This window comes from Lytechinus pictus, chromosome 3, assembly GCF_037042905.1.
Source record: "Lytechinus pictus isolate F3 Inbred chromosome 3, Lp3.0, whole genome shotgun sequence".
Lineage (NCBI taxonomy): Eukaryota > Metazoa > Echinodermata > Echinoidea > Temnopleuroida > Toxopneustidae > Lytechinus > Lytechinus pictus.
Window position 1 is genome coordinate 63,565,798 of NC_087247.1, and position 24,767 is coordinate 63,590,564.

The window sequence follows — 24,767 nt, forward strand, 5'->3', positions numbered from 1 at the left end:
ATGGGGTCAGAGGTCATCTAGGGGTCAAAAGATCATATTGCATATTTTATTGATTGCGAAATCAGGCGAGACTTGTGGTTCGTGAACCATCTTGTGCAAAACAAATACATGTACCTGGTAATGGCACTTGTTTAAATTTGTGATTAATTTGGCAATGCTGGCATCTTGGGTAGGCCTATTGTCATTAGCTTCCACTAAAAAATTTGAGTTAATATTTCATATGAGCTTGAATGATAGCACCAATGTGTATGTGTGTTTTAATTTCACTTATGAATATTTTTATTCAATATTTTCAATTTCAGACAAGACCTGCTCAAGTGGAATGGATGGGGATATAGAGATTGCAAGTTTGTTTTGGATCCTGTCAAAGAACTTGTATCATTCGAAGGTGACAGGTTTGTATCTCTGTGTTAGTTTTGAGCTCAAAATATCATGGTTTTTTCCTACTTTATCAGATTCAAGAAATACTAGTACCCCATTACCTTTAATACATAGCAGAGCACATTGTTTGATATTACTATGTGCTATATATAGTAGTGTTCATTATATATATATTACATTTGATTCTTAGTCAGTTAGCATAATGTAACAAACCATCAGTGAGTGAGCTTCAACTTATAATAAAGAATACATGAAAACTAACTAATAGAAGCAAGTAACCAGCCTCAGTTATAAGCTGTTTATAATATATCTATAATCAACGTCGGGTGATTGTGAATTGATTGTATCCCTCAAATAGTATGATGACTCTGAGGTAGAATATGATAATCATACAATTTTTGTACAGATTCACAGTCACCAAAGCCTTTACAATTTTGTATGCCTCAGCTCGCCATAGGTGGTTTTCAGGTCATCTGTCTTTTGTGTCCATCTTGTTTTTTTTTTCATTATTGTGATTATAAATAAGCCATTTGATTGATCAACTTTAAATTTGGTCCGAAAGAAGTTAAGATGACCTGATCAGCTTTTAAGGAATAGGCTAACATTGATTTAACTTTTTTTTTAAATCTGAGCTGCAAGGTCAAATCTGTACAAAAATTGTCACCTGTGTCTTTGATGTGCTATAAAAATGAAGCCCATAAAAAAGAAATTGTGTCCCAAAAATCATTATTTACTGCTTCAAAAAATGAAATTTAAAGTGACCAGATACACTATCTTAATTTCATCTAATACACTGCCTTGCATTATATTAATCTCCCCAAGAGATTAGTAAATAATTACTTTCATAAACAGATATCTTGAAAGTGTTTGCACAAAGTTGATTTTTTTCTCTCTCTTCATGGGTGTTTTTTTTCCATATGAACAATATACAACATGAATCAAAGTTCAATATTTTTTTAATAAGACTTTGTAATGTTAGCCAACACCCTTAAGTGGTCATTAGGTGAAAAAGTCAAGTTTTTTTCAATGTTTTCATGAAAATCAATGAAAAATCTCTTGTTCTTCAGTAACTTAAAGATCCTTTGATGGATGAATTTCAAACCTGGCATCATGTATGCATATGGGTGATGATGATCATATCAGATATGAGTTAATAAGTTCAAAATTCAATGATCACAGAGGTCATTCCATGATTATTGCTCTTTCTCATTTTATGTTGAGAATTGTATGATTGTTTATACTAGATACAATAGATACAGTGGTGCTTAAGGACGTTCCACAGTTAAAATGAAGTCCATGTCATTTTCACCAAATTTTGCACAGAGTTACTTTGGTATCTATGCATTATGAAAATGCAAAAACTAATATAGGTTCATGTGCTTATTTTTTTTCTACGGGACTTCAAAGTTGCGGTATTTGAATGATATAAAATGTTGCGCAATCATGAGAATTATGCCTCTCTTAGACCTCACGAATTCACCAAATGAGTTTAAATCATCTTTACGCAGTGGATACCGCATCAAACTGCATCAAATTTTCAAGATATATAACAAAGTGTATTACAAAGTAAGAAAAAGTCTTTTAATTGGTAAAACTATATCTATTTGGAGTCAGCAGCGCCCTCATTTGGCAAGAATGGTGCAAAAGCTCGGAAAAAACAAATCTTCAAAGACGTGAATCTACTCAAAAATTAAAAAAAAGTATTTTATAAGCTGCACTTTTTTCAAAATCCATGTCATTTTTATCAACTTCGGCTAAACTGTAGAAGAATGTATATGGAAGATGTAGGGAAGTTAAAAATATGGGGTCCATGTGCTCGTTCTTTAACTATGAGTGTCAAAAGTGTTGCGAGTTTGCATGAAAATCGCCTAAAATACGCCGAAAACATGCAAAAGTCTCATAATACCGTCTGAAATGAAAAGGGTTCCCGTTATTCACTCCCAAACATTCAAAATGCATGTCATTTTCATCATACTCTCTAAATTTATAAAGGAATATATTCTAAAGCCATTAAAATATTAAAAATATGGGGTCCATGTGCACATTTTTAAATTATCAGTGTCCAAAGTATTGCGAGTTGGCTTGAAAATATTGAAATCCACCTAAAGTGCGCCGAAAACGTGCAAAAGTCTAATAATACCGTCTAAAATGCGAATGGTTCCGTAGTTTTGCTCCCAAACATTCAAAATCCATGTCATTTTCATCATACTTTCTAAATTGGTAGAGGAATATATTCTAAAGCCGTTCAAATATTAAAAATATGACGTCCATGTGCTCGTTTTTAAGTTACCAGTGTCCAAAGTGTACCGAGTTGGCTTGGAAATTGCCTTAAATGCGCCGAAAACATGCAAAAGTCTCTTAATACCCTTAACAATGCAAATGGTTCTATATTTCGTTCCCAAACATTAAAAATCCATGTCATTTTCATCATACTCTCTAGATTTGTAGAGGAATATTTTCTGAAGGCTTTAAAATATTCATGTGCTCGTTTTTATACTATCAGTGTCCAAAGTATTACGAGTTGGCTTGAAAATATTGAAATCCTCCTTTAAGTGCAACGAAAACGTGCAAAAGTCTAATAATACCGTCTAAAATGCGAATGGTTCCGTAGTTTTGCTCCCAAACATTAAAAATCCATGTCATTTTTCATCATGCTCTCTAGATTTGTAGAGAAATGTATTCTAAAGACGTCAAAACATTAAAAATATGGGGTCCATGTGCTCGTTTTTAAACTATCAGTGTCTAAACTGTTGCGAGTTGGTTTGAAACAGCCAAAAATGCGCTCGCGAAAACAAGCAAAAGTCTGATAATACCCACCAAAATGTCTAAAATACGAATGGTTCCTGAGTCCTGCTCCCAAACATTCAAAATCCATGTCATTTTCATCATACTCTCTAGATTTGTAGAGGAATATATTCTGAAGAAGTTAAGACATTTAAACTATGGGGTCCATGTGCTCGTTTTCAAATTATCAGTGTCTAAAGTATTGCAAGTTGGCTTGAAACAGCCAAAAATGCACCGAAAAACAAGCAAAAGTCTGTTAATACCGTCTAAAATGCGAATGGTTCCGTAGTCTTGCTCCCAAACATTGAAAATCCATGTCATTTTCATCATACTTTGCACATAGATACTATAGCACCTAAATATTTCAAATATGCAAAAATCAACATGGGTCCATGTGCTTGATTTTTTGCTATAGAGCTTCAAAGTTAACCCAAATGGATGTTCTTAAGAATTGCGCATTCAAAAGAATTTGGCATTTTTAGACCTCACGAGATCACAACAATGAGTTTAATGCTTTATTACTCAGTCAAAATCCATAAAAATTTCATCAAATTTTGCAACATGATTAATAATTGTATCCTTAAGATGGATAATCTATTTATATTGCTTTCAATTGTTTGCTCATTTAAGTCTAACAGTACTCTCAATTCTTAGAAATTGCGGGAAAGATATCAAAAATGTGAAATTTCAATAACAAACTTGAGAAGTAAAAGAAATGCTGCACTTTATTCAAAACCCATGTCATTTTTACCAAACTTTGCAAAGTTGTAGAGGAAGGTATACCTAAGAGGTGCAAACATAAAAAAATATGGGTCCATGTGCTTGTTTTCAAACTATCAGCACTCTTATTAGAGCAAATGTGCTTCTTAAAACACCCCCAAAATGCGCCAAAACTTTGTATCTATGTGAGGAGAAATTCCGAACCACTCTACCATTTATTCAAATATTCATCATACTTTGCATCACTACAGAGAAAAGTATTTTGACATTTCAAAGGAATAAAAAAAATGGTCCATGGAATAATTCCAGTTTATTAGGAGAAAATTCAGCTCACAATACCTACAGCTGATTAATCACCAGTTCATCCATTGTGACGTCAGCGCGCAGAGTGTAAAATATGCACAGATCATGATGCGCACAAACATAACTGTGGAACGTCCTTAAAAGTTAGTGAACCCCACCAGAAAATGAACATATTTAAAGTGTTCAAGTTCTGTCATATTGTAGATATTTGTAAAGTCAGGTGATAAAATATTATATTCATTGAAGTTTGTTTTTCTGGGCTTGTTGAACATTGTAGCCTTCAAGCATGTAATGAAGTTTAACATTTTGAGCACAACTGTATTAATAATATTTTGCGACAATATAATAGATTTAATGATACTTTTGTAAAAATTTTGGAAGTTTTGTGTGTAATATATTTTATTCAGATTTGGAAATGACATATTGGACTGCAAGCAGTTGAGAATCCGCATAGTCCATGTTCCTAATCTGATGTGTAATCAACTTGGCATTAAGAGCATTATGATGAAAAATAAGTTTTCTTTATAAACATAAATTTTATCCACTGTTTATCCTGGAATAAATGAAGTGAGTTTGTACATACTTATATTTCATATCTGCCTTGTAGGTACCAACTTAAAGGACCATTACCATACTTAAATGGGTGGCTAGAAACCATTGAAGGGGTCAACTTAAAAGCAAATCGTGAAGCACAGGTAAATATCTTAGGAATGTATTATCAGATGATTTTTTTTTTTTTTTTATTGAGTAATGTAATATTTTTATATCACTTTATAAAATTGAATTTGAACCAAAAATGGCATTACTTATAATTTAGTTTTTGACACACCATGGCTATCTTCCCACGATATCGTGTTCATTTCATGTGTACAGATGTCTACCCCCCCCCCCCTTTCTCCATAACTCCTATAGCTTTTTTAGCCATTACACAACATGGAGGTCTATACAACAAAGCTTCATAGTTTATGTAAGAGACATACATGTGTAAAAGGGGTAGGACATTCTAAAAATATTGCAGATCTAGATAATAGACTTGATTGCCAAGCTGCAAAAAATGTGGATCAGGCAACTTTTTAAAAATTTTATTCGGAAAGTTAGTGCAAAACTTGATGTAATAGGTTTGTCTAAATGAAACGTGATATTAAGGTCTCTCTGTTTATAGTACGGTACATGTAAATGCATTATGTGTTTGTATTGCTAATAAGCAGCAAAAAAATGTGTTTATGCCATCCTAAACACACCTTGTTCCTCCAAGTCAAATTCACCTGTCATGCTTCACTTTCAGCTTATGATTGTGTTTATTATCAGAAAGTATGTCTTGATTCTTCCTTTTAAATACTTTAATTTATGGAGTATTCAACTTATCTATTAAAACAAAAAAATGTTTTGAATTGATGTAAAAGCTAGTATATTCCTGATTTGTCAAACATGTGTGTTTTCTTTGATTTCCCCTAGCCTGATATTCCAGCTGATAAGATCCCTAAATCTATCATCAATGATGGATTCTTAGATGACTTCAGAAGAAGTGGTATATCACACACATTTGATCCACATGATAGACTCTTCAGGGCTCATGGTAAGTTATAATGGTGTTCTTTAATTGTTTCTTGTTAAGTACTGCTTTCAGTTTGGAAAATCACCCTGATGATTCAGAGAGGGAGTTGCATAAAATTATGATTTGATGCTACCAGCCCAGTACTTTTCATTTTTATTGCAGATTTTCTTAATTGAAATTGGTGATTCTAAAACTGAATAAATAATAATTTCCCTAGGTATTGTCAGTTAGATGAATTTACTTTTAATATATTTTAAGAGATTAAAAGGGAAGATGGAGGGGGAGTAGGGGAACAGTTGCTGTCTCCAATCCACTTTTTTTTAAAGCTTGAATAATCAGTCAAATCTATTAATCTGAGGTATAATCTTATGCCTAATATCTATACCCCTTTCACCTGGGAAGTTCTCCTGTGTACATTTTATGCTGGACACTTTCCCCTCCGCTGGCGAAGTTCGCCAGCGAAAAGTGCAGTATGAAAGGGATATTAATTTAGAAGCGCTCCAGTCTTGATGCTTGTTTTACATGCGTTATATATTAGTTTGCAATAGCAAGGTGACTTTCACAGTATTTACTTGGGATAAAATTGTGGGTATATTTGCTTTGTCGTTCTTGGATTTCTGACCTAGTGTAGAAATAGTGTAGGTTCAAGGTTCATAATACTGATTGTTCGAAATCTGTATCTGGCATTTTACTTATGCACAACTTGTAGATGTGATTGAATTTTTAAAGAAAGTAAACTTTATCAAATTTGATGAAGTAAGTTTGACTCCACTCAGTAACAGATATTATTACCTATACAAGGCATTCTAGCAGATAAATAAAAGTCATATTTCGCTCGCTACTTTCAATCCGAGACCAACGAGGTAAACATTTCCCAAGTTGCCCTCCCCGGGCTTTGCCCAGAGGAATACTGTACAAAAACATAGGGCAACATTGGCCATATTTCTGCTCTTGCGCTTGCACAGTAGGTGCCGATTTCGATCTCTCTTCTTAGTATTTGTAAAATCTGGTTGGAACCAGTGCATACCCATTCTCAGCTGCAAGATTTTATGCATTAAGTGTATGTGCCTGCCGTGCATGATGCGCGACTGTGTGGTAACAATTTATGTCACAATTGCTTAGCAAGGATTACTTCGTTAAAGGTCAAGTCCACCCAAAAAAAATGTTGATTTGAATAAATAGAAAAAAATCAAACTAGCATAACGCTGAAAATTTCATTGAGATCGGATGTAAAACAAGAAAGTTATGACATTTTAAAGTTTCGCTTATTTTTATTATACAATATTTCATTTTTTACAGATTTGATTATAGTGACCAACTTGACTGAACCATACAGTATTTAAGATATGCTAATTCCATATGTTCAGGGCGGAATTGATTGTTGTTTCACTTGACAAAGAGGAGAAAATTAGAATATTTCATATTTCATTTAATAAAATAGAAAAGAAATAGTGAGTGGATGACGTATGTCATAACTTTCTTATTTTACATCTGATTTTTATGAAATTTTCAGTGTTATGCTTGTTGGATTTTTCTCTTTTTATTCAAGATTCTTTTATTGGTCAATGGACACATGCAAAGAAATTTGGTTTCCAATGGCTTTAACAATAAGTATACACAAAGATGAAAAGTACAATGCATTGTAACAATATTGAAATGATTCACATGAACAATCAAATTAACTTTATATTTGGGTGGACTTGTCCTTTAAGTTTGTAAATAACTGACATCAGAAGTAGTTACAAGCAAACAGGCATATAAATTGTTCTAAATAATAGTTTCAATTGCTCATTAAACAGCTGTAGGTAATAATGATAATATTGACTGGCTCTTCTTTCAGGAAACGTCAAATATATACATGTATTGCCCTTAAAAGAACCATATTGCCCTCATCTAAAGACTCGGGCCAATATGATTCTGTTGCGGGCAACATATTTGATGTTCCCTTCAAGGCCAATCAATATTATATAAATATTTGATCATAGCATGGTCTTGCTAAAAATAAAGATTCAAAGAAACCAATTATTCCAGTTCAATTATTACAATAATAATCTGTAAGATACAATGACCTATGCTTTTATTAATGACATCCTGTACATTGTACATTGTAAGCAGTTTATATAAGGACAGTTATATACTAACGCAGACTTAAAAGACCAAAGATTGTTTGTATTATGGATTAGATATGTCATGTAAGCTTTTGTGGTTTTCAGTTGATTAATGGGTATATAAAGCTCTTTACTGGTTGAGTCTGGATTGAATAATCATTACTGCAGTATTCATGCAAAATTGATTTTAAAAAGTAAAAAAACATAACACTTTTGTAATTCTTGACATGACCTTGAGAGATCTAATGTATTTTTCGGAATATAAACCGCGGCCGTGTATTAACCGCACCCCCAAAATCGGGAGGCTAAAAAAAAATTTAACAATTTGGCAAACCGATTTTAACAGCATTTTGGGTTTAGCTATTTTACTGAAAACCATTGAAAGATCAAAAAAATATTACGAATTTTTGTATTTAAAAAAATGGTTACTTCATTCTTTAACTTTATTTTTCAAAGAATATAAATTATTCCTTTGTAGAATAAAGTGAAAAAAAAGACCATGAAATGGCAGTATTGTATATCAAACTTATAGTCTAAAAAGGGAAAAGGAAAAAAAATGTTGAGAGAAAATGAGGAAAATAAATGAAGAATAAAGGACTTTATTTATTGCCTGTTTTATAACCGATTACGATTACGATCGATTACGATTACATGCCTATTGAAGAGCATTTTCCATGCATTTTTAGCTGAAAAAAAAGTTTTCATCACAAAACAACCAGTTTTTTTTTAGGAAGACATTAAATTAATAATAATAAAATGAATGATATAAAACAACCTTTACAAAGAAGATTTTTCAAAGAAAACTTCGCAAAATATACTCTCTATTTTTAATAACCCACAAATAATATACATTAAATATAGTATATAATTCTTGGTTGGTTCATGTCTTTAATTACACAAGAAATTTAGTCAGCTCACTAATGATGTTTTGTAGTTTCTTTGGATAAACCGCACCCAATTTTTCAAGGTTATAAAGTGGGGAAAAAGGTGCGGTTTATATACCGTAATTGTTTTTATTGCATGTATTTGATGTATCTTAAATGTATTCATAAGTTATGTTCAACTTCATACACAATTTGGAACATGTTTTTTTACCATTTTGGGTGCTAAATGGCATTCTCATATCACCACTTGTGTGTAATATTATGTGTTCACACACAACTTCTGATAGCTTAATGAAACACTTCCCAGCATTGCAGAATAGACTCCCTACATTAGAAGCATGAAGGGAATTACTTGGCTCAGTGCTCTTTACACATTTGGTGAATGGCAATGTGAATATTTCACCAACATTAACATTTCAACAATGTGAACATTTCACCAATATGAATGTTTCACCAGTGTGAACAAATTACCTACATACATAGTTTGTAAGTTGACAGCAGTCAAAGTAGATTTGTTGCTTTTGATTGATTACTTTTTTTAGTGCCAAGTAAATTCAATGAATACATGCACTTTTATGTATGCAAGATGAAACTGGGATGTTTGTTTATTTCAGGGGCTCCTTTTTTCATTAAACAAATATTCCATTTTCTACATGTACCTTCCATTGTACATTGGTATATATATTCTAATTTCTGGTAAAACAGAAATTTTGCAGAAAGAGAAGAAGAGTTTAATATCTCAGAACCGAAGTTGAGATGAGATGAGTTTGGGTGAATTGAAATTTTTTTTTTAAAATGAGGTATAAATTTAGGATTTTAGGGAGTAAATATGTAGTACTAGGCTACATTAAGGGCAAAATAGTTACTCAATTTGTTCAGTATCAGATACATGTATATTTTTTTTCCTTTTTTTTCAGGACATACCCTTCATGACTTGTTTACGCTGAGGGAAGGTATCTTTAAAAGAATTCCAGATATTGTTATATGGCCAGGTAACTGATGATTGATTCTCATCAATTATGTTTTAAATGGGGCCTTTTATTAAAGTGTAGTGGATCTTTACTTTCCATATTTTTGTACACATTAGGCACTATTACTTATATACATGTAGCAACATTGATTGAATATTGTGTTGCTTTTTATTATAATTACTTCAATAATTATCTAGTACTTTGAAATGTCTGTCATTACTCTTTGGTCTGAAACTTTACTGACAATATATATTCTTGTGTAAATAACTTTCTGTGCTACTTGTAGTCTATTAAAAAAAATAGTTGTGTTAATAGCAAACACCAACATGTAGTGTATAGTGTATACTTTGTGTCATGGTAACCATTGCTCTGATATATTAATACATATTGTTTATGTTGGCCAATATAGGGATCATGTACAGTAGGGTGTAGGATGGGTATTGGTTACATTATAGCCATCATTTGATGACAAGCACTCCCTATTTTTTTTTTCATTTTTGCTATATCATGGCTTTCATGAAGATACATTTGTATTACAGACACTTGTGTGATGATTGTTTATCTTAAAGCTATTATAATTCTTTCAGTAAGTTAGATATTAAGTCATTGTTTCATCTGCAAAGCGGAACTGACACAAAGCCACTGCTTTTCTGAAGGCAGTAGTCGTGTCAATATAAAAATCTTAAACCCAGGTTAGGTTTATGAAAAGTGGACTTATAAAAGTAATTATAAGTTGCCCTCAGAAATTTTGACACATCTGTAAGGGCAATGAAGTTGCAGGGATCATTTGACGGAGAATTTATGTCCTGTTTCATGAAACTTGGACATAGTGGTTATTTAAGTTTCTGCAGTCATCCAAGTAAAATTTCAGATTACTTGGCAAGGTCAAAGGTAATTCAAAGTCAATAAACTTTTTAATTATTGATATTTAATCAAAATTTTAAAGTTTTTGTTCAAATTCAAGGTCGAATATAATTTGAAGTCCATTTACTTTTTTTTTCATTAAACTAATTAGTTTTAATGGACATCATGAATTCAAAAAGTGTTTTCTGTTTAAGCTTTTATATAAGAAGTATCGAGTATCAGCAATCATGTGAGCAGAACTACAGGTCATGCATGGGAGAAGGTCAAATGTCATTTATAGTCAGTGATTTTATATGATCACTTCAAAAGATTTAATACAAATGTAACTTTATTCTTAATATTCCCTTTATTTTTAGACTGCCATGATGATGTAGTAAGAATGGTTAACATGTGTACCAAGCACAATGTTTGTATTATTCCATATGGAGGTAAGTATTCATTTATTTTTAAATTTTACTAATAGAAAACCTTATTTATTGTATAATATTTTTTTAGAAAACCAGCAAAAAAACTTGTTGCTCTAACTGCATATTCTGTGTTGAATATTAAAACTATTAAAACTGTTTAAACAGCATGACAGGATTATGAAGCAAATCCACATTATATTTGAAGGGGGAGGGGAGGGAATCAAGGAAAAGTCAATTAGTACTTTTCAAAATCTATATTTTGGGGGTATTTTGTACAAGTATAAACATCTTTTATGGGTTTTTTTTTGCAGGAGGAACTAATGTGACAAGAGCAGTAGAGTGCCCAGTTGATGAGAGGAGAATGATTGTTTCACTTGATATGTCACAGATGGTAAGCACCATTAGTGCCAATGATTTTTTGTTTATAAAAATGGTCTTCCATTTCTTAAAACCTGAAAATTCCATTTCAAACTTGATCTCAAATGAAAATTCAGTTTTGTCATAGAAAATGTACACACCAAAATCATGAATTCTGTTTTGCAAAGGTAAATTCAAATGATTTCTTACATGAAAGCTACAAAACAAAAATAGGTTTTCAGATTTGATTTACTTGTAAACAGAAGATCAATGTTTTTTTCACCATTCAGATTTATATAAAACCATTTATTAGGACAAACACTTCACAAAAAGGACAAATTGAACCTGAAATACTAAATAATAAGCAAAATAGTGTTTGTGTAATTACAATTTGAAAATAATGAATTATTAGAAGAATAATGGAAATTTAACCAATTATTTTCCAACCGCCTCATTTAAGGTGAAAGGAATCAATCAGATCCAGGCACTAAAGTGTGCCTTAATTTTGATATCAGTAAAGAAAGTTGTTAATTCCTCTGTAATAATTTGTATTATTGCTCAAGTTCAACGCCCTTATGCTGCCCTAGTCTAGTTTCTATTGTCCTTTTGAATTATATTCCCATTATCCAATCTGTGTGGATTGAAACATTGAGATAAAGGTCAGTATCCCAGATAAAAAGTTTTAATATTAAACTTTGTTTCAAAATATCTTGATAAATAAAAGAGAAATGCTTTGCCAGGGTTTGGGGTTTGTTCATGTGTTTGTAAATGCTGTAAATTTATTCCAGACCAAAACTTATTGGTGGGATCACACATGGAATGAATTTAATAGATCATGGAGTATGCTTATCGGACAAGTATGTTTGATAACCGAACACATACATGTGTGTCGGTATATCAAAAGTTGAAATCATAATATCTTTGCACGTCGAATATTCGTATCATTTATTTAATTAAGATCGAAATCAGCAAGGCCAATAGAGGAGAAGTCTAGTGTTTGTTATAATAATCAGGGAAACTAGAATTGTTTGAATACCCAGCAATGATCCGAAACGAAGTACATGTAAATAATAAGTGATAATCATAACAATTAAATATATAAAAAAACCTACTATGAATTTGTAAATTCATATTTGAAATGAGTCTGTTGAATTGTTGTTGAAGAACACACATTTTGTAGCAGGCATTTGAATTATTCCCTTTTAAAGCATACTTATTCTGTACCTGTAATGTACACTCCTGCAAAAAAATGTACAATTTTCTTCCCAAATCTATGTGATTGAGTTTGTTCACTTGAGAACTTTTTTTTTTCTTTAACCAAGGGCCTCAATTTCGGGATTCTAATATATCTGTTTATGTGTGCACACAAGTCATAGTACAATAATGTGTTCAGTTAATAAGTACATACATGTAGGAAACAGATGTAGAAGTATGAACATGCATTTATTGGTCCAAATTTACAAATGTGGTCCTAAAATTATGGTCTGAAACCACGATTTGTGCGGATTTCATTACACTTAATTCAGAATATATGTTGAGAAAGAGTCAAACAGTGAATGCAAGTCTTTTTCTCAGGTTGCAATTATCCTTGATTGATACTAAGATTACAGCGTCAATGACCCTACTGTTTCAGCAAATATACATAAATTTTAGGCTTATAAATTCTCATAAAGGAGAATGAAACCTTTGGAACAAGTGGGCTTGTGAAAAAAATCATAGAATAAGATCATAGAAAGTTTGAGAAAAATCAGACAAATAATGAGAAAGTTATGAGCATTTGAATATTGCGACCACTAATGCTATGGAGATCCTCCAATTGGCAATGCGACAAAGATGTGTGGTGTCACACGTGAACAACTGTCCCTTTGATGGACTATAAAATACCCCAAAAATGTCTCTTTTTGTTCTTGTGGTGATACAAACTCTTTATCCACAATGTATTTTTTAAAATCTGTATTACATGCCCTCCTTTAGAAAGAATACATGATCTAAGTACATGTAGTGATAAAAAAAGGCAGTTCTAGTGAAATATATACGAAAGTAATGGGAAAGTTGTTCACATGTGACATCACACATCTTTGTCGCATTGCCAATTAGAGGATCTACATTGCATTAATGATGTAAACTTCAAATGCTCATAACTTTCTTATTATTTATTCAATTTTTCTCAAACTTTTGTTGATCTGTTTCTTTGATTTTTCTGTTTTCATGCAAGCTTTCTTGTTTCAAAGGTTTAATTTTCCTTTAAATTCTGTAACCTTAATATAAATAATGAATAAAGCGCACTGTGACTAAAGCGCAAATTCTTATTGGACTCTTTCTTAACCCTAACAAGGCCAGACTTTTTTGTGACTTGTTTCTTTCATTACTATTTTCTTCTCTTTTTTTATTCATAGAATCGAATCTTATGGGTGGATGAGAAGAACCTGACAGCTCATATTGAAGCTGGTATATTTGGTGTAGATCTTGAAGAAAAGGTGAGATCAATGTTTCTCATTTCAGTATTTGAATGAACACTAATCCTTCTGATAATAAAGTGATTGACTTCTTAACTTTGTAATTTGTCGGACTGATTTGAAGAAAAAAAAACTACACAATATATCACTTATTAGAGTTGAATTAATTTACAAAGTACTGTCTGAACAAATACTTCAATGTAAAATGATAGACATACATGCATGATTATCTCACAAAATTGATCAAAGCTTAGATTGTGGGAAAGTACCCACTCTCAACATATAAAATTGATTTTGTGTTTGTTTTTTATCAGATGACATTCCATGGTGCAAGAATTTATTTGTATCCCCTAAAAGCATGTTAAACAAGTAGAAGTTATTGAACCAGTTGACTGCTAAATTTTGATTTCCCATTGTGTTTGTATAGAGATCACCCCTTCCAGTATGCTATGGGTTAGTATAACTTAAGATATTGCTACTATGATCATTTGAGAATCTCCAAATAAATTATTCCATGCTTTTGTTTGATTTGATTGTTATTGCAGTTATCAAAGTATGGTTTATGTAGTGGACATGAACCTGATTCATGTGAGTTCAGCTCTTTAGGAGGGTGGGTTGCTACAAGAGCTTCAGGAATGAAGAAGAATGTATATGGAAACATTGAGGATATAGTAAGTTACACCTTCCCTATGATTTAGACTGTCTCATTGAGATTTTAATTGCCTCTAATGTGTCTCAAAAGCAGCTTTAGGATTTGTGAAAAAAATCTGTAAATGTACAATGTAAAGCAAAAGTGGATATGAAACTGAATAGGAGTTATACTGATGGCCGCTGCAAGAAAACAGTTTCAAAATAACATCATGCTTTAGCTGTGGATAAGTACCACATGTTTTCAAGTATATTTACCAAAGAGTATACATTTTATATTGTAGTGAATTGTGTTCATTCCAGAGGTTCTGATTCTACAGAACTTAATCACTCTTTGTCAGGTATTCAATGGAACTTTGTATTCTGTTAACGCTTGCTGCATTACAGATTTAGGGATGAAGCTCTTATGGCCAGATTGCAAAGGTATTATTGTTACCATTTTTTAAGCATTTGTTCAAGTAGATTTCATGTGTAATTTCAGCCTATACATTTAGTAAGTGTCCAATATGAATGAGCACTTTGTCTCAGTGTTGAATTCATATTTGTTGCTCTGGTTTGTATCTACTGCATTATCTCAATTTATTTGGCTTTATTAACAGTACAATGATTTAAATAAAACTGTGGACCCTCACCACATCAACAAGCTTGACTTAAGTAGGTTACGAGTTAAATTTGATGCACTTAATATTTAGCATTATCTGTATCGTCACAAACAACGGTTTCAGACTATAATTTAAAAACTACCTTTGTGAAGTCAGGCCTATGTTGTGTGTCTTTCATCCATGTTGATTCTGATTATTTTTTCAAGGTCGTCCATATAAGGATGGTTACACCTCAAGGTGTCATTGAAAAGAATTGCCAGGTAATTTTATTTTTATTTTAAAGATCACAGACCATCATGAAATATAACAAATATCTGTAAAAATGTCAACTTTGATCTATGAATGCATGTAATATTCATTCTTGAATTGATCTTTTCTTGGCCATAAGTATGACAATGAATAGCAAAGGATATGATATTATATTTTACGAGTCTTTTGTTTCCTTTCTATTACCGGTAATTCAGTGGATTTACAATATGGTGTGCCATCTATTGGTTGCAGAGAACAGGCCAATTGTCTAACTTTGCTGTCGACATCGCGAGCACAGGCGGAGGCATGTACTGCACAGTGCTAGTGTATTGTAATTTGACTGTGGTGCTTCAAAAATTAAAACCATATGGCAGGAATTCACAAAAAACCGTCTAAATTTTCCACAGAAATATGTGAGGAAATTTCTCTCCTACCTCCCTGGACCCTAGTAACCAGTCAAGCTGCATCGGCCAGCGCTGAATAATCACAGACATTCATGCATTTTAGTACTAGTGTGTGCAACAGATGTCGACTTTTTCCCCATGAGGCATTACGAATTTCGGCCTGTCCACTGCAACCAATAGACGGCGCACTGCATTGTGAATCCATCGAATTGATTATTGCTTTTGTGAAATGTGCTTTATAGAAAAGTAATATATTTTTAACTTTTTATGACTTGGATTCAAATTCTTTGACAAAGCACTTTATTTTCTTTCCCATACATTGCTATTGGATGAAAAAAAAATCATAGACTTGAATAAATGTCCTTGAGAGTCATTTTATTATAGTGTAGTGAAAACTTGTCCAGTCCTTTGCAAATTCTTGTAGGAGTTACTGATATTTTGTTTACCCAACTTTAGGTTTGTTTGAAGTGACCACATACTCATGGATAACTGTATTAATGTATTTTGGCAATTTGACAGGTTCCTCGTATGTCTACTGGTCCTGATCTTCATCATTTCATTCTGGGATCAGAAGGTTTGTGCTTTCTATAACCCCCCCCCCCCCTTCCCTGTATTCTATAAACAAAAGGAGTACAATAGGAGCATAAGTGAGCACAAAAGGAGTGTCAATTTGTTAAAAGGCTAGTTCTGAGCAGAGCAGAGCATTAGAGCCCTTACAGAAAAATAAACAAATATAAGTATGTTTTATCATTTAAAATAATTCCCCGATAAGGTATGGTAATTGGTAATAAGAATGGTATTCATTTGGTAATAGTACTGGTATTTGTTATGCTATTGATAATTGTTTATTCTAAAACCCTATGTCACCAGATGGCCAAATAATAGAATCATTTGCAACATATATGAAAAAAGAACACACTTAAACCATCTACATATGTGCATTATTAATTTCTTAACTGAAGAGAAATATAAATGATAATGATAAAGAAAGAGATTAATTTTACTTCATGGATTTCACAGTGAATTACAAGATATGAGTCAAGATGGAACATATTGATAAGATTTGTATTAAAAAAAGATCAATAGATGGAAAGATCAACAGTACAAAGAAGGAAGAGAGAGGTGTACAGAAGTCAGGAAACAGGGTAAGACAGAAAGTGTAGAGCAAAGGTGGAAGGAGAAGTTGAGAGTTATATTGAATGTAAGTTAGATATTAGAAAAAAAACACAAAAACCTTAATTAGGATTTGATACATGCTATAATGAAGCTATAATTTGCATTTAGGATTAACACACAAGTGGAAATGAATTCTTGTACCGGCCTATTTTGTTTCTTGTAGGTACATTGGGTGTTGTGACAGAGGTGACATTAAGAGTTCGTCCTATACCTCCATGTAGGAAATATGGATCTGTAGTCTTCCCTAACTTTGAACAAGGTGTTCAGTTTGTAAGGGAAGTAGCAAGGCAGGTAGGCAGGATTTAATGCATTCTTAATCAGTAAATATAAAATACTAAGATTTTAATTTTCAAGATAATGTTGGAGCTATAGGTTCCTACTTCATGAAAATTTGGCATAATAGTGTCAAATATCTGCAATCATGTGAGTATGATTATGTGAATTAAAGGAATCTTTAACATTTAACTATTAAAATGTAAATACTGCTGCTGCATTGAATCACACAATTAATGTAATGGGGTTGCTGGTTGTTAATTTTGTAGTGCTGATTTATAGTTATACTGTATAGCTATATTAAAAGCAGTCGAACTTTTTTTTCGCATGAAAATTTACGCTGAGTGCAAGAATGATCTCACATGTATTTAAAAATGCTCGGACATCCTTGCTGATTAGCTAGTAGTGGATTTTCATTAAAAATTTGATGATTTCAAGACGCTTTCCAACTTAGTCAAATCCGTAGTTAGTCATGTATATATTTGGAGGGTCACATAATTAATTAAAAAAATGTGCTTTGACATGACTATCTTTATTTTGATATTCAGAGATGTGCACCAGCTTCCATTCGTTTGATGGACAATGTTCAGTTCAGGTTTGGAATGTCCCTCAAGCCACCATCAGAATCAATCTGGACATCTCTCGTTGACAGTCTCAAGAAGGTCTATGTCACAAAGGTAATTGAGCCAAAAGTTATAATGGCCATTTATTTAACAACTCGAAAGTTCATAAGTTTCTCCATTACGACATATTTCAGATACTTAATTAATTCTTCTGTATTTTTATACAAATTATAACCATGATTACTTCCCTCTGTCCTTATCCATAAAATCGAGGGAAAAGTTTTCAGTTTTGGAGAATGTTAAAAAATGATAATGAAGGCAAACTTTCTTTTCAGATGATACTGAGAATACTTATAAAAATTTGAGTTATGTATCTTAGCTACTATATGTGATAAATGGTAAATCCCCTTTTATCTTTTTAATGCTCAGTTAAAAGGCTTTGATCCAGAGACAATGGTTGTTACAACACTTCTATTTGAAGGAACTAAAGAGGTAAGTTTGTGTAGTTTATCCTCAACATATGATGCATGTATACTGTATCCATAAGCTTTTCGTAATCCATGTTAGATTTCTACAATCCCAGTAATCATTAAAAATAGCATACAGCAAGAAAGGGCAGATAATACTTTCTCTTTCCCAAATCTAAAACAAATGAGTAACAAGATATATGAAAATTTGCAAAATTTAGAGTATAAGAAATAATTGACCATTGAAAACAACAAAACAATTTGTTAGATAATTCTTGAAGATGTAATATCCAAATAGAGATAGTCTCATTCAAGTACATACCCTTGTACTAAATTCTTGCCCTTGCTCACATCGGTTGTATTTTATTGTGCCTTTCTGTATTCTTTTCCATTGTATTCAGGAAGTTGCAGCTCAGGAGAAGAGGGTGTATTCAATTTCATCAAAATTTGGGTAAGTTATGTGTATGAACATTTCATAGTATCTATGGTTTATGAAATGTCTTCTTAGTGGTGGATATTTTTATCTTTGTTTTTCCTCAGGTGGAATTACTGGTGCTTAAACATTTGCATTCTAAAATTTTATAGACTTTGAATGAACAAGTCACACAAAGAGTTGAGTACTGTTTACACTGGGGTTTGATTTTCTCAGAAATTCCTTTGATTTAGAAGATTCCATGAATTTGAAACCAGTATTTTTGTTACCTTTTAACAGAGGTTTGGCAAGTGGTGAAGACAATGGCCAAAGAGGATATATGATGACATTTGCTATTGCTTATGTCAGAGTAAGTATGCTTTTCCTTTTCTTGTATTGCAAGCACAAAAAACAAGTCATTAAACAAAGTGCTTTACTTTTCACTTAGTCACAATATTTTTTTCAATTGAAGTTTGAATATCCCATTTTATAATTATTCCAATTTTATGTGTATAATTTACATTAATGTTTCTTCACCCACATCATTATCATTTGTCAGTGTATATATTTCAATAATCTAATTGTTGTTGTATGTGTCTTTATTTTTATGTCAAAGTTATTTCTATGATGTTTATTTGATGATTTTCTAGGATTTTGCCATGGACCATTACATCATCGCTGAGTCATTTGAAACAACAGTACCTTGGGACAGGTAGGATAACACTGCAATTAGAGATACATTTTTTAACTTCAGATGAATTGCATCTCTATATGATATACAGGTATTATGAGACACAAATTGGTGACAGCGGTATATTTAGAGATATGTTGGAATAAAAGAGATAACAGCTTTTAAGGAAATTGATATTAAAAATAAAACGTATAGTGGGAATTATTTGAAAATGCATATAAATAGATATTACTATTGAGATCAGACATGGAAGAGGTTTACGATTCACCTGTGGTTAGTCCTGAGAAGTACCATGGGTTGGTGGAGAGGTAGAGGTGAAATAAAAGGCAAGAAAGAGAAAGATAAGACTGAGAAGTATCTTGTGTGATATAAAGTGTAGTCCTCAAAAGGACTGTAAACTAGATGAGATTGATGACTTTGATGAGTTGAGAAGTCCTGGCAGTGACAAGTAGATGCCATGAGGTGTCTCAACGTTCTGGACAGATTGACTGTCTGTTATGAGTCAAGCATCCCACATCTGTACCACCTTGCAAACCTTCAAAGATCATCTGAGATTAGACATGTCATAAGTAGATAAACCAATAGATCTGTATTGTGAGAAGTCTAGAAGATTTTACTTCTTCCTACAAGACGGTAAAAGAGAGCATTATAGCCAATGAGGTGATTGAATGCAGGTGTTTGAACTCTCAATTGGAAAAGTATCCTAACTACTTTCTTTTCTTGTTTATTTAGGGTTCTTGATGTATGCAGGAATGTAAAGGAACGTATAACAAAGGAGTGTGCAGCAAATGGTGTACCATATGCCCCAATCATTATGAGCAGGTATGTAGTATATTGGATTAAAAATACATGTGAGTCAGCATAAGTCAAATCTGTTGGGACTACAGAACTGTTTGACTTATAGATATTCTGATTTGAAGTTGGTGCAAATATGATTAGAAACAAATGATGAAGACCAATAACTTCAATTCACCATTATATTTCCTTGTATTTTCAGAGTCACCCAGACATATGATGCTGGAGCTTGCATCTATTTCTACTTTGCGTACATGTACAAGGGCATCCCAAATCCAGTGGAAGTCTATGAAGAAATTGAGGTATGGTATATTCTTGAATGAAGAGGAGAGATTATGTAGATAAACTAGGAAAAAATGCCAAGTATGTTTGAACGAATTTTTATTACAGAGATAGTAATTTAATTATTTATTAACAAATTGAATGGGCAATCAATTAAATAAACTTATTTTAAATTAAATGGAATATAAATAATTTAATGAAATGTAATGTTTGCTATCATGTAGGCTCACAAAGCAAAATGATGTGAGTTCTAAGGCCGAATAATTCAATTCAGATCTAGGATGAAAAAATTTGTAATTTATGTTTGATGAAGTTAGAGGGAACTTACAATTTGCAATCAATTGTATTCTTGCAAAGACTTCATAAAATATTTCTTTCTAATAAATTCATGTATAGAATGCTGCTAGAGATGAGATTATATCCAATGGAGGAAGCCTGTCACATCATCATGGAGGTAAGTTTACTGATAGGTTACATAACTACAAAATCAAAACATTATAATTAACTTACAAAATCCTCATTCATCCTTTGAAATTTTGAATTACAGTCAACGTTCATTAGTTACCTCTTCTAGGTCAAAGCTCTGTTCAGTTTGAGGTATCCATATGACCCCCTTCGTATTTTCTTGGTCATCCTGTTGAGGCTGAAGCGGCTTCATCGGTCTTAGATTTAACTGGAGCAAGGTTGAATATACATATTTATTTATAAGATGTAAGTCTTCATTAAATGCCAAAACAAAAAAAGAAAGGGTTTGTGATATCATCAGCTCTCTCATTTCCATATCACCACTTCTTAGTTTACATTCATTTTTTAATGATATTTTCAGTGTAATGTTTCCTGATTTGTATGTATTTATTCAAATCAATTTGCCATTGGTGTAGACTTTGCTTTAAAAACACATTTTAATGGGCTTTTGTGGCTTGCGAAGTAATTGATTTGATTTGATGTTGTTTTGTGTTGTAGTTGGCAAGCACAGGAAGCACTTTATGAAGGGTACAGTATCAGACGTTGGAATGATGGCATTACGAGCAGTCAAAGACAGACTAGACCCTGACAATATCTTTGGCAATCAGAATCTAATGTAATGCAAGTTCAATACTCCTGTTTCTCTTACAGTACAGTGCAATTGATAAATCAAATCATGATATTGTTCTGTTGGTAAGGGTCACTGTCATTAAAGGTGCACACTGGTTTCAGGTATGAATATACATCTTGTATAGTCAGTCTGATTTGATGATAATGATTAAGATCATTTGATATGATGGCATTTTTTTTTCATTTTGAACATTGGAAACTTCATATGCTTCGTTGGGATGCAGATATCCTCTATTCAATTGAAAATCGTAGGTAAAAATCAGAAGTTGAATGTGGATTTGTATATTTTGTGACTAATGTTTTTGTTAATTGATATTGTACATCATCTACCTATAAAGTTTGAATGTTGTAAACAATGCAAACTTTGTGATGATCTGGTCATGGCTTGAAAAGCCATGATTCACATACTAATACCAGTAATAGTATTTTTCTGAATATTTCATACGAAAATACTCCATTACAGAATTGTACAGCAGAATCAAGGAGTAATATGATCATACAATACTTTGACATACATGAGGTATGAGCTAGCTGAGGGAGCTAACCTTGAGGAATCTTAATTGGAATGTGGTTATCTTCATTCTCTGTTTGTTTGTGTGATGGTTGTCTTTGTGGTATATTCTTGTGTAAATTTCTTAAACATTTTTTTTATACAAATCTTACTTTTGTCATCTATGCTTCATAGTTACATGCTGATCATCTACGTAACATCTGAATAAAGTAGTCTTGATCACATAGTACCCTAGTCCCTGTAGGATAATTATACCATTCAAAATGGTACTGTAAGTACCTTGCGTCTTTATTCTCCGGTTAACTGTGAAATCTTCAATCACATTGGTTGGTATTCCAATAGCAGTGGTTTAGTTGACCAGAGGCTAACTTAGAACATACTTTTATGGGGTGCCATATGCTACCTTATTCATCAAGAACAAATAATTTTAATCATGTGGTGAAAAGTTATGGTTAACAATGTTAGGGTGAGAAATGCCTTATAAGTACATGGCAAAATGATATTATTCTAATGGAATGAGAAGAATATGATTGTATGATACAGTAAATGTAAGAAAGATACTTGATACAATAACCTTGTTATGAATATTGAAACAATAACATGAAACCTAACAGTCCATAACAGATGGTTAGTCAAACCTGGGTTTAATTATCATTGACTGGTATTCTATAATTATTTTTACAGATGCTTGACAGTTTTATATAACTTAACATTTATTAAGTTGATGGGGCAAACTTTTACCTCAAAGGCAATCTAGATGTAGATTTTTTTCCCAAGAAGACCTTAAGAAAGATATGTTATTAGACTGCCATGGAAGTGCATCTCATCACCTGAAACCTTTTTATCATGTGATTTATTCATTACCAACAGCGGGTAAAATATTCACTTCAGTATGTTTTCTTATACAACAGGAAACTTTCCTTTGGAAAGACAACCTAGGTTGTAGGTGGTAAATTTTTTACAATTTCCCTGCTAAATTGCAATGTTTGTAAACATCCGTATGAAGCAGGATGTGGTGAAGCTCTTTAGTCATCTTGAACATGAGCAATGACCCTCAACTTTGTATTAAGTTACAGTAATGTTTGAGATCAGGTTGAGTATAGTATTCACTATGTCCCTCATACCACTCCATAATATATATTCATCAAGCACCAACTACATGTAATTGTTATCTGTTTTAGTATTAAGCAATACAAGGTGTTATATCCAATTGCCAAAGCAATGCAAAATTTACCTGTTATTTTATCCAATGGAATGTGTTAAGTTGTTAGAACAATAATACATTCTGTACTGTAATATTTACATGTTCATGAAGGGCAGATGAAATGTAAACATTTTTTGTAGTTTTCCTTTTACTATAATATACTATCCAGTCTATATGTCCTAGTCTATAAAAGAACATTACTTTTAAATTTGTGGTTATATGAAGCTTGCTCATTGTATTTTTCAGTGGAATACAATAAAATGCCTTTGCAATCATTAATATTATTATGTAAGCTATATTTAGCTAAAATTCTTTGAAAATCTAAATTTTAGAAGCAGCTAATTGCAATGGATACTTTTTCATATGTATTTTACATTCCTTGTGCCTATTTTTGTCTCGCCTGCATAGCAGAGCGAAGCTATAGGCGCCGCTTTTCCGACAGCAGCGGTGTCGTCAACATTGAAATCTTAACCAAGGTTAAGTTTTTGAAATGTCATCATAACTTAATAAGTATATGGACCTAGTTCATGAAACTAGATCATGAAACTTGGACATTAGGTTAATCAAGTATTACTGAACATCTTGCCTGAGTTTAAGGTCAAATGACCAAGGTCAAAAGTCATTTAGGGTCAATGAACTTAGACCATGTTGGAGAAATCAATATCAAAATCTTAACCAAGTTTAAGTTTTTGAAATGTCGTCATTACTTAACAATTATTGGGACCTAGTTCATGAAACTTAGACATTTATAAGGGTAATAGTTTATCAGTGAAGATCCTGCCTGAGTTTTCGGGCACATGACCAAGTTCAAAGGTGACTTAGGGTCAACGAACTTTGACTATGTTCAGGGTATTTTTGGAATTGTCATAACTTTGAATGTTTATGGATCTAGTTCATGAAAATTAAAAATGATAGAAATTAAGTATCCCTAAACTTCCTGTGAGAGTTTCAGGTCACATGACCAAGGTCAAAGGTCATTTAGAGTCAACAAACTTTGATAATGTTGGGGGTATTTGTGGTATTGCCATCATAACTTAAAAATTTGATGGATCTAGTTCATGAAACTTGGACAGAAGAGTAACCATGTATCCCTGAATATCCTGTTCGCGTTTCAGGTCACATGACCAAGATCAGTGAACTTTTGCCAAGTTGGGGGTATTTGTTGAATTGGCACCAGCAAGTTTATTGATCTACATGCATGTAGTTCATGAAACATAGACATAAGGGTAATCAAGTAAGTTTTGCACACATCTTGGGTCACATGATCATGGTCAAAGGTCATGTTTGGTCAAGGGACATAGTATTTCATTACCAAAGAAGTGTTTTCTTTTGTGATTAATTATTCAATAGCTGTTTTCAAAGTCAGTATTGCTGCTATATTGAATCGCATAATGCAGGCAAGACTGCCAGAGGTGTTCCACTTGTTAGAATTTATCTTTGTTTTTGTATTCAAAATGGGTTAAAGTTAGGGATATATAATTATATTTATAGTTTATGTAAGGGGATTGAATTGAATTAAATGCCAATGTCATGTAATGATTATTGTAAATTAATCCACATGTGTGGTATGTAATGGTACATATAAAGCGGAGTTGTAACCTTCAA

General features: G+C 32.4%; 1 protein-coding gene across 1 annotated transcript; it reads left to right on the forward strand.

Annotated features, from left to right (window-relative positions):
* LOC129255416 (alkyldihydroxyacetonephosphate synthase, peroxisomal-like) lies at positions 1-24,767 on the forward strand. Its single transcript, XM_064096047.1, has 21 exons — positions 1-5; positions 303-395; positions 4,796-4,883; positions 5,644-5,764; positions 9,653-9,727; positions 10,927-10,998; positions 11,289-11,368; positions 13,731-13,811; positions 14,336-14,461; positions 15,247-15,300; positions 16,213-16,267; positions 17,033-17,160; positions 17,691-17,819; positions 18,135-18,197; positions 18,574-18,623; positions 18,885-18,954; positions 19,235-19,296; positions 20,008-20,097; positions 20,273-20,372; positions 20,749-20,806; positions 21,316-24,767. Exons 1-21 carry the CDS (start codon positions 1-3, stop codon positions 21,435-21,437), a joined length of 1,722 nt encoding a protein of 573 aa, XP_063952117.1. The 3' UTR covers positions 21,438-24,767.